The sequence below is a fragment of the Phyllobates terribilis genome, unplaced genomic scaffold (assembly GCF_046119375.1).
Source record: "Phyllobates terribilis strain yellow unplaced genomic scaffold, ASM4611937v1 Scaffold_9__5_contigs__length_417890890, whole genome shotgun sequence".
In the NCBI taxonomy this organism is placed as follows: Eukaryota; Metazoa; Chordata; class Amphibia; order Anura; family Dendrobatidae; genus Phyllobates; species Phyllobates terribilis.
Genome location: NW_027362769.1, coordinates 174912954 through 174927937, shown reverse-complemented (window position 1 = coordinate 174927937; position 14984 = coordinate 174912954). Strand labels below are relative to the sequence as shown.

Here is a 14984-nt window from a genome sequence, read left to right as displayed (position 1 = left end):
GGAACCACAACCCCCAGCAGTCACCACTGTTCCAGCAGCCCCTTCTGAAGCTGATACATTGTATCACACGAACTCTGGGGGCGGAGCACGACACCAGTGTTCTTTAGGCTCCGCCCCTGCAGCCTCCATGCAAAGTGCAGCAGCTGTAAAGTATCATTCTTGTATTTTTGTTATTTTTATTGAAATTTTAAAGGGAATACAACACACACAAGGACGGCTATATCTTAAAAACAAAACAAAAAATTATAGATTTTTTGATATGAACTGCAACACAAATTAATAAAAAGAAAAATCTAGTGTTACTTTTTTTTTAATCTTTATTTTGCTGTTTTACGGGTCATTATTTCAACTGATACCAACCAGAGCGACAAAAAAGCAGAAAATAACCACAAACGAGCGTCTGGTGTAAGAAAGCTTCGTCTCTTTAATTCTACAGCATCACACACAGTAATACGAGTCATATAAATAATCAGCGCCGCGGTCACGAGCCTCATTGGGGGGGGGCGATTTTGAGGTGCAGATCAGATCACAGGGAGACACACGGATGTGGATTCCGGTATTATGACCACGGCCGAGGACTGCGATCCCGTTACCTGAGCTTCATACAGAATAAGCCGCCATTGTGGGAGGGAGGGTCAACCTGATAGAGAACCGACCCCAGGGAAAGCAGCAGATGCCCCCATTATATGGTGAAGAACAGGTATATCAGCCATAGACACCGCGGCACATGTATAAAAGTAGCGGCCGGTAAAGTGGCCGCCGGATACAATAGAGGTTGCACTATAGGGCGCTTTTATTTTTTTTTCTTCTTCTCCTCTTGCATTTATCTTCCTAAAAATGCAACGTCTGGTATATTAAAGTACATGGACCCCAACAAGAAAAAAAAAAAATACATTTCCACCCCCAGATTCCTGCTGATTTGTATTAGCGAGATGCATAGATTTATACATAATTATTATATCGTTTATTTCATCTTTTTTTTTTTTCTTACGCAAAAGCTTTACGAATGCAAAAGCAACAATATGAACAGCCCTTACGTGTAAAAACTTAAAAAAAAAAAACAACTTCGCTCTCACTTGTCACTTTGGATAGAAGCAAAATAATAATAATAATAAAAAAAAAAAAAGTATTTTTCATATTAATCCAGTTAAAAGGAAGGAAAATTTAGGAAGTCCGAATAAAGACTGAAATGATACGAGACACAAGTCCTTGGTGGAAGCCTCTTGATAGGAATATATATTTTAGAATAATTTTAAATATTTTTTTTTTTTTTTCCCCGCGAGAGGAGCAGAATTTCATATAACGGCGCCCCCCACTGTGTGCGGCTGAGCGGTGTCCACCGTCTCTCACTTTTGCTCAGTAGTGGATTCCCTTAATATTAATATTTCATACAACCCTCCCCCCCACCACCCCCCAAAAATAAGAGTGTGAAAGACAGAAACATGCGGCCACCACGCGCTCATCTCCGCACACACACGGGGATGTCCGTATGACGTAAGAAAGCGTCCACACCTATGAAACGTGTACAGAACAGAAGTGACAGCTCCGGCCTCCGGTCAGCAGGGGGCGTCTGCGCGTTACAGTGAGTGGACGGCGCCTCTAACGGTCGGGTCTCTGCACGCAGAATACTTTCGCCTTGTGATCCCCGGATGCAGTGACCACAATGGAAGCGTCTCTGAAACACAAGAACAGAAAGAAGATGTAGTAACATTGTATCACCCACAAAATGTTATCAATGCGAGGGTCTTTAGTTTTTTTTTTTTTTTACATTAAATACAGAAAAATGAAAAAAAAAAAAAAAAAACTGGCCCCGACCCATTACTCAGGAACCGCACCGCTCCATCACCTGCAGCCAATCAGTGAGCTCTGCAGTCATGTGACTGAATGGACAGGACTTCAGCCCCTCCAGCCCGTGCACAGACCACCGGGAGGGTTCAGGGGGCGCAAGTAATCCATATTTATTTAAATTATTTGCTTCCTTTCCCTCCGGCAAGTTTTTAAAAAGAAGATGACCCCTTTAACCATATACTTTACAGCATGCTGGAAAGCAAGCCTCTTGAGTTTGTCTTTTTTGCAGAATTCTGCAATATTTCAGATAATTATTAGATCCAGGTAACTGGTCCATGTTGGTTCATTTCTACTTCTCCCCTATAGTGCAGGATTCACCCCTGACACTGTAGATCACCACCGTGGGGTCTGGGACAAATACTCACTTGTTTAGTGCAAAGTCCAGGATCTCGGCGGTGTGGCCGCAGTATTCGCTGATCATTTTTCCACATCGGGAGTCCCACAGCCTGACAGCCCCATCCAGGCTGCAGGTGTAGACCACAGGGGAGTTATCCTCCCAGAGGAGCTGTACGATGCCGGACTAGAAAGCAGAGGGACGGAGGTTACACCCCCCCCAGACACCAGCATCCTGCACACACAATGCTGCTCATATAAAGATTAGTGTCACATAAAGACACAGAAGCTTCACCAAGCAGAAGTCTGCAAATACGTCAGACATATGCGTCAATAATGCACTGAAAGAAGCGGTTAAATCACATAATCATCAGCTTGTCTGATACAAAGCTCCAAATCCCCTTCATAGATACTAAAATGTAATGGTCGGTGTCACCACTGGGGGGAGCTCAGGACTCCGTGATAACACAGAATGCATTGAGCTCCCTCTAGGGGCCACTCTTATTAATGCGGGGAAGTTGGAATAAATGTCTCTAACCCCTATAAAAGATTATTTTCATAATTAATCAACAGTGAAGAAAATGGTGATAAAATGGCAGGCACCAATCCCACAAATTGTATCATACAGCCCAGATGAACATTTATAGTGATATTGGAGCAAGATTGCAACCGCTGCAGAAAAAGCAGAAAAGTGCCGCCACTCACTTCGTGTTGACACCGGTGTCGCAGAGTTTGGGTGGAAACGTCATAAATTGCCAAAGTTCCATCCAGGTAACCGACCGCGGCCAGAGGCAGACTGCAAGGACCGACATGATTAATACGTATCTATATCTCCATACATATTGTGCAGGACGGGGGGGGAGGGGGGGAGCCGACCTTCATGTGCAGACATCACGGGGGGCAGATTATTTTCTGAGGACCTTAAATTCATATTATATATCTCCTATATTATCACTATAACTACTTTTGTCCCATGGATCGTTATCAAAACTTTCAGACCATTGGACACCAAATAGTAATAAATAAAAAAACAACAAATAATAATCAGCATCTTATGGCATATAACGCTAACTGCCAAATGTGCTTTAAAAGTTTAAATGTTTAGCGAGGTCACCCCTCCATTATGTGTAGAGAATGGTCTGTTCCAAGATGCTGCGAGCTCCTCTGCCCAACTGACTGCATCACTGTGGATCAGACCACCGTACACTGGAAATGTAGGGGTGTTCCAAACAGCAAGAAAAAAAAAACACCACACAAGATACATACATAGCAAAAACTATTTATATAATGTCACATGCACCCACACCACCATTTTATTAGGAGTAAAGGTACTAATAGCACTGAGTGTCATTAACCCATTAAGGAACCTGAAAAATATTTAGTTTTTAAAGTTTTTGTTTTTTTTCCTCCCATTGTTCATAAAGCCATAAATAACTATTTTACCTTTCCTTTCACATAACAGTAAAAAGGACGAGTTGTAGTTTTGTACAACGATAATCAAAATTTACCATATAAAGTCCTGGAAATCGGGGAAAAATAATCCAAAAGTGGGGAGGATGGTAAGAAAAAAAAAAAAAAAAGTTGTCCGTCACATTTTTATTTTACAGCATTCGGTGTGCGGTAGAAATGACCGAGCAACACGATTCTCCAAGTCCGTAGATTATAGCGATGCCAAACTTGTCCAGATCATTTTGTTTTTCTCATAATAAAAAAAATGTAAAATTAGTAAAAAAAAAAAAAATAAAAAAAAAAAAATTGTGGCGACTTCACTTTTATATGCGGATGGAGCAGTGTGAGGGCTTCTGTGCACTGAACTGATGTTCTTAGCAGCACTACTTTGGGGTATTTCTAACATTTGGGTTTATCACTTTTTTGTATATTTTATGAGAACTGCGGGAACCCAAAAAAAAAAAAAAAAAAAAAGGGGATTTTTGATTTTTCCCCTCGACATTTAACGTAAAAATCATTTTATATTGGCATAGATCGAACCTTTTTCAGTAACAAATATGTTTATTTATTTTTTTAAAGGGAGCGATTTAAACTTTTATATATTTTAAACTTTTTTTTTTTTTTTTTTTTTTTTATTTCATTCCCATTAGGGTACCGGAAGCTGGGATGGTTTGATCGCTTGTACTTTATGCTGCTGGACCAGAGTATTGCAGTATATTGCGATATACAGGGCTGGGCTTCATAGGACTAAGATCGCAGCTATAGGGGCTTTCACGAGACCCCTCCGGCTGCTTTCACAACCCATCATGCTGGGGGGGTGAACGATGGAAGTTGGTGGATAAGAACTCCAATGATTAAGCCATATAAATGCTGCTCGCAGTGATTGACAGCAGGCATCTAAATGGTTAAACAGCAGCGATCTGAGCAGCCAGTAACAGGCAGCCGCCGGCTCCGCACACCTGGACCTAGCGTTAAGACGTGTGTGTCGGGGAAGGGGTTAATATAAGATATAACAGATGTTGTCACTTACGCGCTGCAGAATCCCACCGACTCCACCGAATTGGTCTCCGCTTCCCCTTCCTCCCGTTTGGAGGCTTTGGAGACGTTACTTTCTGTCCGGAAAACTCCGACAACCTGCAAAAAAAAAAGGAGAATGATGAAACCGACCTGCGATACATAAATGAAGAGAGAAGACGCCGGAGGACAGACTGAGATGGAAAACACTATTTTTTCTTAGGCAAAAAAAAGTTTTCTGAGTTTCATTATTTTTCTTACATTTGTACCGCACTACATCAACCTGATTTTGGATTATTTTTCTACTTTTTTTTTTCCCAAAGGTAAAACTTTGAAAACCATTTTCTTTTGCGCTGCCATTGAAGATTGAGGGAGTTTTTATTTAATTTATTTTATTTATTTTTTTTGCAGGATGAGCTGAACATTGACATCCTCACCTTCCCAGTGGCCGTGTTCATCATTTTTGTGTCGCAATCCACAGAACCACTGAGAATTAGGCTACCGTCGACATTGGACGACACACACGTCAGAGGTCCTGTATGGGCATCGGCGCCTGAAAGGCAAATTGTAGAGAAAAGTAATTATTATTATCACCAGCTAAAGAGAAAATATAAGAGACAGCAGCTGCAGCGTTATTATACAGCTATTCTACCCCACCCCCCCCAAAAATAAAATAAATAAAAAATAATGCACAAAGTTGGGTCGATAAAAGATGAAAATATTAAAGAAGATCCCGTTTAACATTGCACTTCACAGAGAGTCCACTAGGAGCGCTGTGCTACCTTTCAGGACGTGCAGCGTGTTCCCCTGCTTCAGGTCCCAGATCCGCACACTTCCATCTTCATAGCCAACAACAGCTTTCTTGCCTTCACAAAAAAAAAAAAAGAAATGAAAAAAAAAGTTTAAGATTTTATATCTGTAGGTAGAACGAAAAACGAACAGACACAGAAAAAGAAAATATTTTATTGAAAATGGAAAAAAAATAAAAATAAAATTATACCATTATTGTATTACTTACTACAAATTATTACAATAAAAAGCTTAAGAAATGAATAAGAGGCCAAAAACTTAATGAAAACCCACCGTCTGGTAAGAACTGTCCACAGGTAGCCGGGCAGTTGGGTCCTTGGAAAGTTTTACACTCTCCACTGGGTATTTTCCACATCCAGGTATTACCGTCTGCTGTACCACAAAGCAACACGTGGGAACAAGGATGCCACTCCAACCACTGCAAGAGAAAGACTGCGGAGATGACGCCAAAAGTAATACAACACCGACAAAGAGAGAGAATAACACTACTATAATACTGCCCCCTATGTACAAGAATATACCTACTATAATACTGCCCCCTATGTACAAGAATATAACTACTATAATACTGCTCCTATGTACAAGAATATAACTACTATAATACTGCCCCCTATGTACAAGAATATAACTACTATAATACTGCCCCCTATGTACAAGAATATAACTACTATAATACTGCCCCCTATGTACAAGAATATAACTACTATAATACTGCTCCTATGTACAAGAATATAACTACTATAATACTGCCCCCTATGTACAAGAATATAACTACTATAATACTGCTCCTATGTACAAGAATATAACTACTATAATACTGCCCCCTATGTACAAGAATATAACTACTATAATACTGCCCCCTATGTACAAGAATATAACTACTATAATACTGCTCCTATCTACAAGAATATAACTACTATAATACTGCTCCTATCTACAAGAATATAACTACTATAATACTGCCCCTATGTACAAGAATATAACTACTATAATACTGCCCCTATGTACAAGAATATAACTACTATAATACTGCCCCTATGTACAAGAATATAACTACTATAATACTGCCCCCTATGTACAAGAATATAACTACTATAATACTGCTCCCTATGTACTGTAATATAACTACTATAATACTGCCCCTATGTACAAGAATATAACTACTATAATACTGCCCCCTATGTACAAGAATATAACTACTATAATACTGCCCCCTATGTACAAGAATATAACTACTATAATACTGCCCCATATGTACAAGAATATAACTACTATAATACTGCCCCATGTACAAGAATATAACTACTATAATACTGCCCCCTATGTACAAGAATATAACTACTATAATACTGCCCCCTATGTACAAGAATATAACTACTATAATACTGCCCCATATGTACAAGAATATAACTACTATAATACTGCCCCCTATGTACAAGAATATAACTACTATAATACTGCCCCCTATGTACAAGAATATAACTACTATAATACTGCTCCTATGTACAAGAATATAACTACTATAATACTGCCCCCTATGTACAAGAATATAACTACTATAATACTGCTCCTATGTACAAGAATATAACTACTATAATACTGCTCCTATGTACAAGAATATATCTACTATAATACTGCCCCCTATGTACAAGAATACAACTACTATAATACTGCTCCTATGCACAAGAATATATCTACTATAATACTGCCCCCTATGTACAAGAATACAACTACTATAATACTGCCCCTATGTACAAGAATATAACTACTATAATACTGCTCTCTATGTACAAGAATATAACTACTATAATACTGCCCCTATGTACAAGAATATAACTACTATAATACTGCTGCTATGTACAAGAATATAACTACTATAATACTGCCCCTATATACAAGAATATATCTACTATAATACTGCCCCCTATGTACAAGAATATAACAACTATAATATTGCTCCTATGTACAAGAATATATCTACTATAATATTGCTCCTATGTACAAGAATATAACTACTATAATATTGCTCCTATGTACAAGAATATAACTACTATAATACTGCCCCCTATGTACAAGAATATAACTACTATAATACTGCCCCTATGTACAAGAATATAACTACTATAATACTGCCCCCTATGTACAAGAATATAACTACTATAATACTGCCCCCATGTACAAGAATATAACTACTATAATACTGCCCCATGTACAAGAATATAACTACTATAATACTGCCCCTATGTACAAGAATATAACTGCTATAATACTGCTCCTATGTACAAGAATATAACTACTATAATACTGCTCCTATGTACAAGAATATAACTACTATAATACTGCTCCTATGTACAAGAATATAACTACTATAATACTGCCCCTATGTACAAGAATATAACTACTATAATACTGCCCCTATATACAAGAATATAACTACTATAATACTGCTCCTATGTACAGGAATATAACTACTATAATACTGCCCCCTATGTACTATAATATAACTACTATAATACTGCTCCCTACGTACAGTAATAAATCTGCTATCATGGACCTTTTACCTCGAGGTCAGCCACTTCAAACGACCATATCTCCTGCATGTCTTCCACCTTCCATACCTTGATGAGGCCGCTCATGTCTCCGGTTGCCACCATGGTGGAGTCATAGCTGAATGTCACACAGGTGACGGAGTCCTTGTGACCTGGGAATAGGTGATGACAGATCAGGGTACAGAGGATTATGAAGCTTCTGCATTCATTCTTCTTGTTTTTGGTTTACAGATAGGATTTCCCGGTGAGGAGATGTTCACCATCAGGTGTGAACGGTCACCTAGGCGCATTGTGCCCGGTGCAGTCAGTGACAGGACGTCACACAGGACACTCACCCGTGCACTCAAACAGCGTCTCTCCGTCACTGATCCTCCAGACACAGGCCTTGTCATCCTCTCCTCCAGTCACTGCCAGATTATTCTCCTTGGGGTCCAGACTGACGCAGAACACAGAAGCTGAACAAGGAGAAGAGCAAAGACATAAAATGCAGACTGCAACCCCATATCCCAAGCATTGCTAAACAGCTGCACCAACACATTGTAACAAACATCAGATTATGTTGCTAATGGATACAATTTGTAGCAAAATCGCAGCTGTCAATGAAATGTTCTAGAAGTAAATGAGAATGTTTACACTCACTGACAGCAAGCAGAGATGGTGAAAATGAACCATACAGGTACCTGTGTGCTTGGAGTAAGTCAGCTCACTGTCATCGTGAGGTTCGGCTCCTTCTTCCACACCCTCATCTTCCGTGTCCCACTCCTCATCCCCCATTTCTCCATCTTCGGGTTCATCAGCAAAGTCCACGTCCTCCATGTCGCTGGCCAGGTCGTCTGAGGATCAGAGAAGGAATCTAAAGCCTGGAAGACCGCCTACGGGACCCCCATAGAGGATCAAACATTGGTCACCGAGAGCAGCAGCCAGGGGTCCTCCATGCACCCGCCACACAAGGGAAGAATTAGGATAAGTGCAGAGTATTTTGCAAAAGTTCTAAAAGTTTTTTGCGACTTTTAGGGCAGTTTCTGCCACTTCTACACCAGGACAGCTCTATAGACATTACCAGGGATATTCTCATTCACTGACAGCAAGCAGAAGACAAACTTGCATATTTTTTTCAATTATTTATGTTAAAAAAAAAAAAATTCTGAACTCCGCGAAAAAATAAAAAATTGCATTTGTGTCGTCATTTTCTGAGACTAGATTGTTTCACTTCCCACACATGGATCTGTATGGCGGCTCCATGAAAAATGCCCACAGCCATGAATTCCCACAAGCACAAAGTAACAGTTTATTAAAGAGGGCTAAGGCTGTATTCACACACAGAGAATTTGGTACAGCAGGGGTCACACTGCACACAGGCTCCAGAGCTTTATAGCATATTACAGGTCAGGGGGGAGGTGATAACTGATGTCATATTAACCGTGTGGGCAACTTTCCTTGTGGGCAATTTTCCTGTGGGTATTCCTGGCGGTATTTTTCTTTTGGGCAATTTTCTGGACACCAATTCTGGCACATTGTTATTTTTTTTTTATTTTTATGGCTTTTATCTTAATCATTGTATATTTGGATGGCTCTGACTGTTTGGATGTGGTGACGCTGAATAAGTTTATTTTTTATGGGAAAAAGAGCAGAGATTTAACTTTTTTTTTTGCTTTTTTCTAACCTTTTTAATAAATTAAAAAAAAAACAAAACTTAAAATTACTTTCTTTTTGCCTCTCTAACGGATTTGAACCTGTAATCTGCACCCGGCGAGAAAAGCCAGAACGGACCGCACCAGGGGCACAACACACAGATGACGACAGCTGAGACTGACAGCAGCATTACACATTGGAAGAGCGACCGAGGTTATTAGAGGACTGGGGGGTCTGCAATACCAAGACAGGTTATTACACTTGGGGTTATTTACTGTGGAAAAACGAAGGCTTAGGGGTGATCTTATTACTATGTACAAGTATATGAGGGGACAGTACAAAGACCTTTCTACTGATCTTTTTACTCTGAGGCCTGAGACGGGGACAAGGGGGCATCTTCTACGTCTGGAGGAAAGAAGGTTTAATCATAATCACAGACGTGGATTCTTTACTGTAAGAGCAGTGAGACTATGGAGCTCTCTGCCGCATGATGTTGTAATGAGGGATTCACTACTAACATTTAAGAAGGGCCGGGATTCCTTTCTTGAAAAGTATAATATTACAGGTTATATATACTAGATTCCTTGATAGGGCGTTGATCCAGGGAACTAGTCTGATTGTCGTATGGAGTCAGGAAGGAATTTTTTTCCCCAATGTGGAGCTTAGTGTTTGCCACATGGGTTTTTTTTGCCTTCCTCTGGATCAACATGTTAGGCTATGGGTTGAACTAGATGGACTTACAAGGTGTCACAGCAGAGACCGGCGCTTGCACTGATCGGTGCTGTCAGAGGCAGGTACTGGCGACAGCACAGAGGGGTCAGCTCGGGACCCCCGTATACCCGAGATCAGCAGCGGGGTCCATCCCACCATTACACAGGGGCCAGACCACCTACCTGGGTCCGGTTCTCCTTCATTCAGCTCCAGGACCTCAATAATCTCTTCATCATCGTGAAAGTCCACAGCGGCCGCGGCCCCCTCCTCAGGCTCCGGACTGGGCGACCCAGCCCCTCCTCCGGCACCGGCCCCCGCTCCTTCCATCGCCCTCCGATCACCGGGACACAGGGTGGCGGCTGCTGCTGATGACACAGGGAGAGAGCACCAGAAAGGTAAAGCATGACGCAGAGGCGCAGACCCTCAGCAGTGGAAGGAACGGCCGGGTGACTCCATAAGACTCACATCCAGGGCTGAGAACCGGAGCAGACGTCACACTTCTCACAGCTGGAGGGTTGTTACAATGTATCAGACGCTCCAGGAGACTGAATACAAGTGTAGCGAACCCTCAGCTGTGCGGTGTATCACTCCTCTCTACCTGTTCTCCTTCAGATGCTCCTAGTCACTGACAGCAATCAGCGAGTCTGACCGCGGGGAACTAGTGATACAAGACTTACTAAACTCAGAGTCACGTGAGACTACATGCCTGGAAATCACGTGGTAAGAGCAGCCCTGACCTCACACCCACTCATGTAGCTCTTGGGACCCTCCAGACAGTTAACACTTTCACCCCCACGTGTCTCCGGTTGTAGTTGGGGCCCCAGAAGGGGACTGAAGCCGGAGGGACTTACAGTAAAGTTTCTCGGTGTACGGAGACTGAGGCGCCGCCGCGGGGAAACCCCTCGCACCCTCTCCGGCCTGCAGCCGCCGCCAGACACACGTGGGCGCTCCTCCTTCCAAGCACACCCCGCAACCTAACCTGAACCGTCAGCTGAGGCGAGGGCGGGCCTCTCCGCTGCCAATAGAATCACAAGGTGCCAGACATCAACCAATCACAAACGTCTCCTGTCCCAGCACGTTAGAGTGACACCGCAGTTTGGGCACATAAACAAGGTGCAGTGCGCATGCTCGCAGGGGGTTTGCTGGGGATTGTAGTTTCACTTTGCCATTTTCCTCTGTGAAGGCGGAAATGTGTCATAAAGTTGGAAATTAGGGTAAAGTAAAGAAGCGTGAAAAGCCCGGAAATGTAACCGGAGCCCTAACATTGTGGGGTTATAGAGCCCCCATAACAGAGCATCATCCGCAGTACCCCCATAACAGCGCGTCCTCCGCAGATCCCCCATAACAGCGCATCCTCCGCAGATCCCCCATAACAGCGCATCTTCTGCACATCCCCCATAACAGTGCATCTTCTGCACATCCCCCATAACAGCGCGTCCTCCGCAGATCCCCCATAACAGTGCATCTTCTGCACATCCCCCATAACAGTGCATCTTCTGCACATCCCCCATAACAGCGCGTCCTCCGCAGATCCCCCATAACAGTGCATCTTCTGCACATCCCCCATAACAGCGCGTCCTCTGCACATCCCCCATAACAGTGCATCTTCTGCACATCCCCCATAACAGCGCGTCCTCTGCACATCCCCCATAACAGTGCATCTTCTGCACATCCCCCATAACAGCGCGTCCTCCGCACATCCCCCATAACAGCGCGTCCTCCGCAGATCCCCCATAACAGTGCATCTTCTGCACATCCCCCATAACAGCGCGTCCTCCGCACATCCCCCATAACAGCGCGTCCTCCGCACATCCCCCATAACAGCGCGTCCTCCGCACATCCCCCATAACAGCGCATCCTCCGCCGATCCCCCATAACAGCGCATCCTCCGCAGATCCCCCATAACAGCGCATCCTCCGCATATCCTCCATAACAGCGCGTCCTCCGCAGATCCCCCATAACAGCTCGTCCTCCACACATCCCCCATAACAGCGCGTCCTCCGCACATCCCCCATTGCAGCACATCCCCCATTGCAGCGCGTCCTCCCTGCACCCTCTAGTTATGTCCCTTTGTGATAACTTTCCCTCACCAATCTGCATAGTTTTTGATCCCTTCAGAATTTTCCAGATTTCTGCAGAAATTTAACCTAAAACATCAGATTTTTGCACAAATCCTAAAATTCAAGAACCAAATCAAACAAATGAGACACAAATATCAGACTTCTAAAATGTATTTTGTTATTGAGGAAAACGTTCCAATATCATGTCTGTGATTGGTAAAAGTAAGTGACCCCTTTAGGCCACGGCCCCACTATCAGTATTCGGTCAGTATTCGGTCAGTATTTTTTCTCGTGAGTTGGAGCCAAAACCAGGTGAGGAACAATCAGAGAAAAGGTAGAATAGAAACAAGTCACCAATTCTGCATTTATCACCCACTCCTGGTTTTGGCTCCCACTCCTGAGAAAAAATACTGACCGAATACTGATAGTGGGGCCATGGCCTTTACCCTCAGTGTCTGGTGTGATCTCCTTGTCCAGCAATAACGGCATCTAATAGTCTCCGGTAATTGCTGATTATTCCTGCACATCGGATGGAGGAATTTTAGCTTTTTTCTCCCTACAGAACAGCTTCACCTCTGCTATGTTGGCGGTTTTCTCTCATTACCTTCCACAATATTTCTATAGGATTTAGGTCTGGACTGTGACTTCCCAGAACTTCTCCTTTATTCTTTGTTTTGTAGAAAGACTTGTGGCTTTAGGGCGTCTTGCCGTGACCCCTGTTCTTTGGAGATTCAGCTCATGGACAGACACCTGGACATTTTCCTAGAACTCATTGTTCCATCAGTGATGGCGGCCGTTCCTGATACGCGGTGGCGGTAGTATCATTGTGTCACAGTGTAGGAGGTTCCTACACTTTAGTTTACGGCTTTTCTTTCTCCAAACATATCGCTTCTCATTTAAACCAAAAAAACTGTATTTTGGTCTCATCCGTCTGCAAAACATTTTTCCCATCGCCTTCTGGCTCCTCCAGCTGATCTTTACCAAACTGCAGACAGGCAGCAATCTTATTTTTGGAGAGCAGCGTCTTTCTCCTGACAGTCCTACCCTGCATGCCATTGTTCAGTGTCTCCTGATGGTATTATAAACATTCACTAATGTGAGAGAGGCCTTTAGTTACTTAGCGGTTACCTTGGGTTCCTTTGTGACCTTCCAGACTATTATGCACGATTCCTTTGGACTGATCTTTGATGGTCAACCGCTCCTGGGGAGGGTAATAATGGTCTTGAATTTCCTCCACTTGTAGTAAATCTCTTTGACTGTGGATTAGTGGAGTCTGAACTCTATAGAGATGGTTTTTAGCCTTTTCCAGTCTGAGTATCAATAACTCTTCTTCTCCTCAGAAGTTTCCTTTGTTCCGGCCATGATACATATACACAGTCGTGTTGTGTTGTGAATTTCAGACTTTGATAGATTCCTGTACTTTAAATAAAACCGGTCGCCCACTCACACCCGATTGTCGTCCCATTGATTGAAAACATCAGACTCTAATTTCACCTTCAAATTATCTGCTGATCCTAAAGGTTCACTTACTTTTACCACTCACAGACACCTGATATTGGGATAATTTTCCTCAATGAAAAAAATGACCAGATCTAATATTTTTAGCTCATTTCTGTCATTTTGTTCTTTATCTACTTTTAGGACTTATGTGAAATTCTGATGTAGCTTTAGGACAAAATTGTGCAGAAATATTGGAAATACAAATGGTTTTCTTTCAAGCTGTAAGAGTTAACAAAAATTACAAAAGTCACTTTATTTTACAATAAAAAAAATTAAAAAGTTTTCAATAACTGAAATGTGCCTTATAATGGAGCCTTGGAGAACTACAAGTCGTCCCGCAGAAGACGAATCTTCACTTACCTCCAATAACGGAAAGTTGCATTTCTTCTGGGTCTATAAAGGCAGCACAAAAATCTATATTTTTTTTTATAAAGAAAGTGGGATTTTTTTATTGTACAAAAATAACTATATAAATTTCATATCTGAGTATTGTTATTGACCCAGAGAATAAAGTTCCCATTGTCATCCACACTGCATGGAGAACACCATAAAACAATGGCGACTTCCTGTGATCTCCGTCCTGTCCCAAACTGTGACATAAGGGACAATACGTTGTATTTACCCTAGAGTGGCGCCAGAAAAAAATCCAACCTGTGCTGACAACCGAGAGCAGAAGAAAGAGCCTCAGGCTGCAGTCACAAGAAGAAAAAACTTCTGCACCCGAAAACTACAACTCCCACAATGCAATGTGCTCCACAGGAAGCAGGAGATGCAGCTGTGTGCAGGCAGAGCTCAGAGAAGATGGCAGCCTCCAGGGTCACAGCGCTGATGTCAGAGGGCGTCAGGAGCTGCTGGGGTAATGGGGGCAACCCAGGGCGAGTTATGGGGGCTGTGCATGTTTGATGTGGAGCTGCAGGTGTCTAATGGTGTGATGGTGCAGGTCTGATGGGTGCTGTAGAGAGGAGAGGACTTGTGGAGGGCAGGGGCACTGTGTGATCAGACTGACAGGGTGTGCTGGGACTTATAGTTCTTATTAGTGATGAGATAATGTCTCTCCATTGTGTAGATGTGATTCCTG

The 14984-nt window shown here is 42.6% G+C and overlaps 1 protein-coding gene across 7 annotated transcripts; it reads right to left on the bottom strand.

Annotated features, from left to right (window-relative positions):
* Positions 1-401: 401 nt before the first annotated feature.
* AAMP (angio associated migratory cell protein) lies at positions 402-14576 on the bottom strand. Of its 7 annotated transcripts, none has more exons than XM_073647414.1 (12): positions 14267-14575; positions 10529-10711; positions 8684-8836; positions 8339-8458; positions 8016-8155; positions 5728-5872; positions 5427-5510; positions 5082-5197; positions 4661-4764; positions 2887-2977; positions 2214-2368; positions 1463-1675 (listed from the first exon to the last, which is right to left on the bottom strand). In XM_073647414.1, exons 1-12 carry the CDS (start codon positions 14286-14288, stop codon positions 1600-1602), a joined length of 1389 nt encoding a protein of 462 aa, XP_073503515.1. In that variant the 5' UTR covers positions 14289-14575; the 3' UTR covers positions 1463-1599. The 7 variants fall into 7 exon arrangements, with proteins under 7 accessions (XP_073503516.1, XP_073503515.1, XP_073503518.1 ...); XM_073647417.1 differs by lacking the exon at positions 14267-14575 and adding an exon at positions 11198-11355 and having other exon boundaries at positions 10529-10708; XM_073647416.1 differs by lacking the exon at positions 14267-14575 and adding an exon at positions 11198-11354.
* Positions 14577-14984: the final 408 nt, after the last annotated feature.

Excerpts from the sequence above, each read along its gene's own strand:
- AAMP (XM_073647414.1), bottom strand. The coding sequence starts at position 14,288 with ATGCAACTTTCCGTTATTGGAG. Across the intron at positions 10,712-14,266 it reads GCAACTTTCCGTTATTGGAG|CAGCAGCCGCCACCCTGTGT; the intron begins GTAAGTGAAGAT and ends CTGTGTCATCAG. Across the intron at positions 8,459-8,683 it reads GACTTACTCCAAGCACACAG|CTTCTGTGTTCTGCGTCAGT; the intron begins GTACCTGTATGG and ends CTCCTTGTTCAG.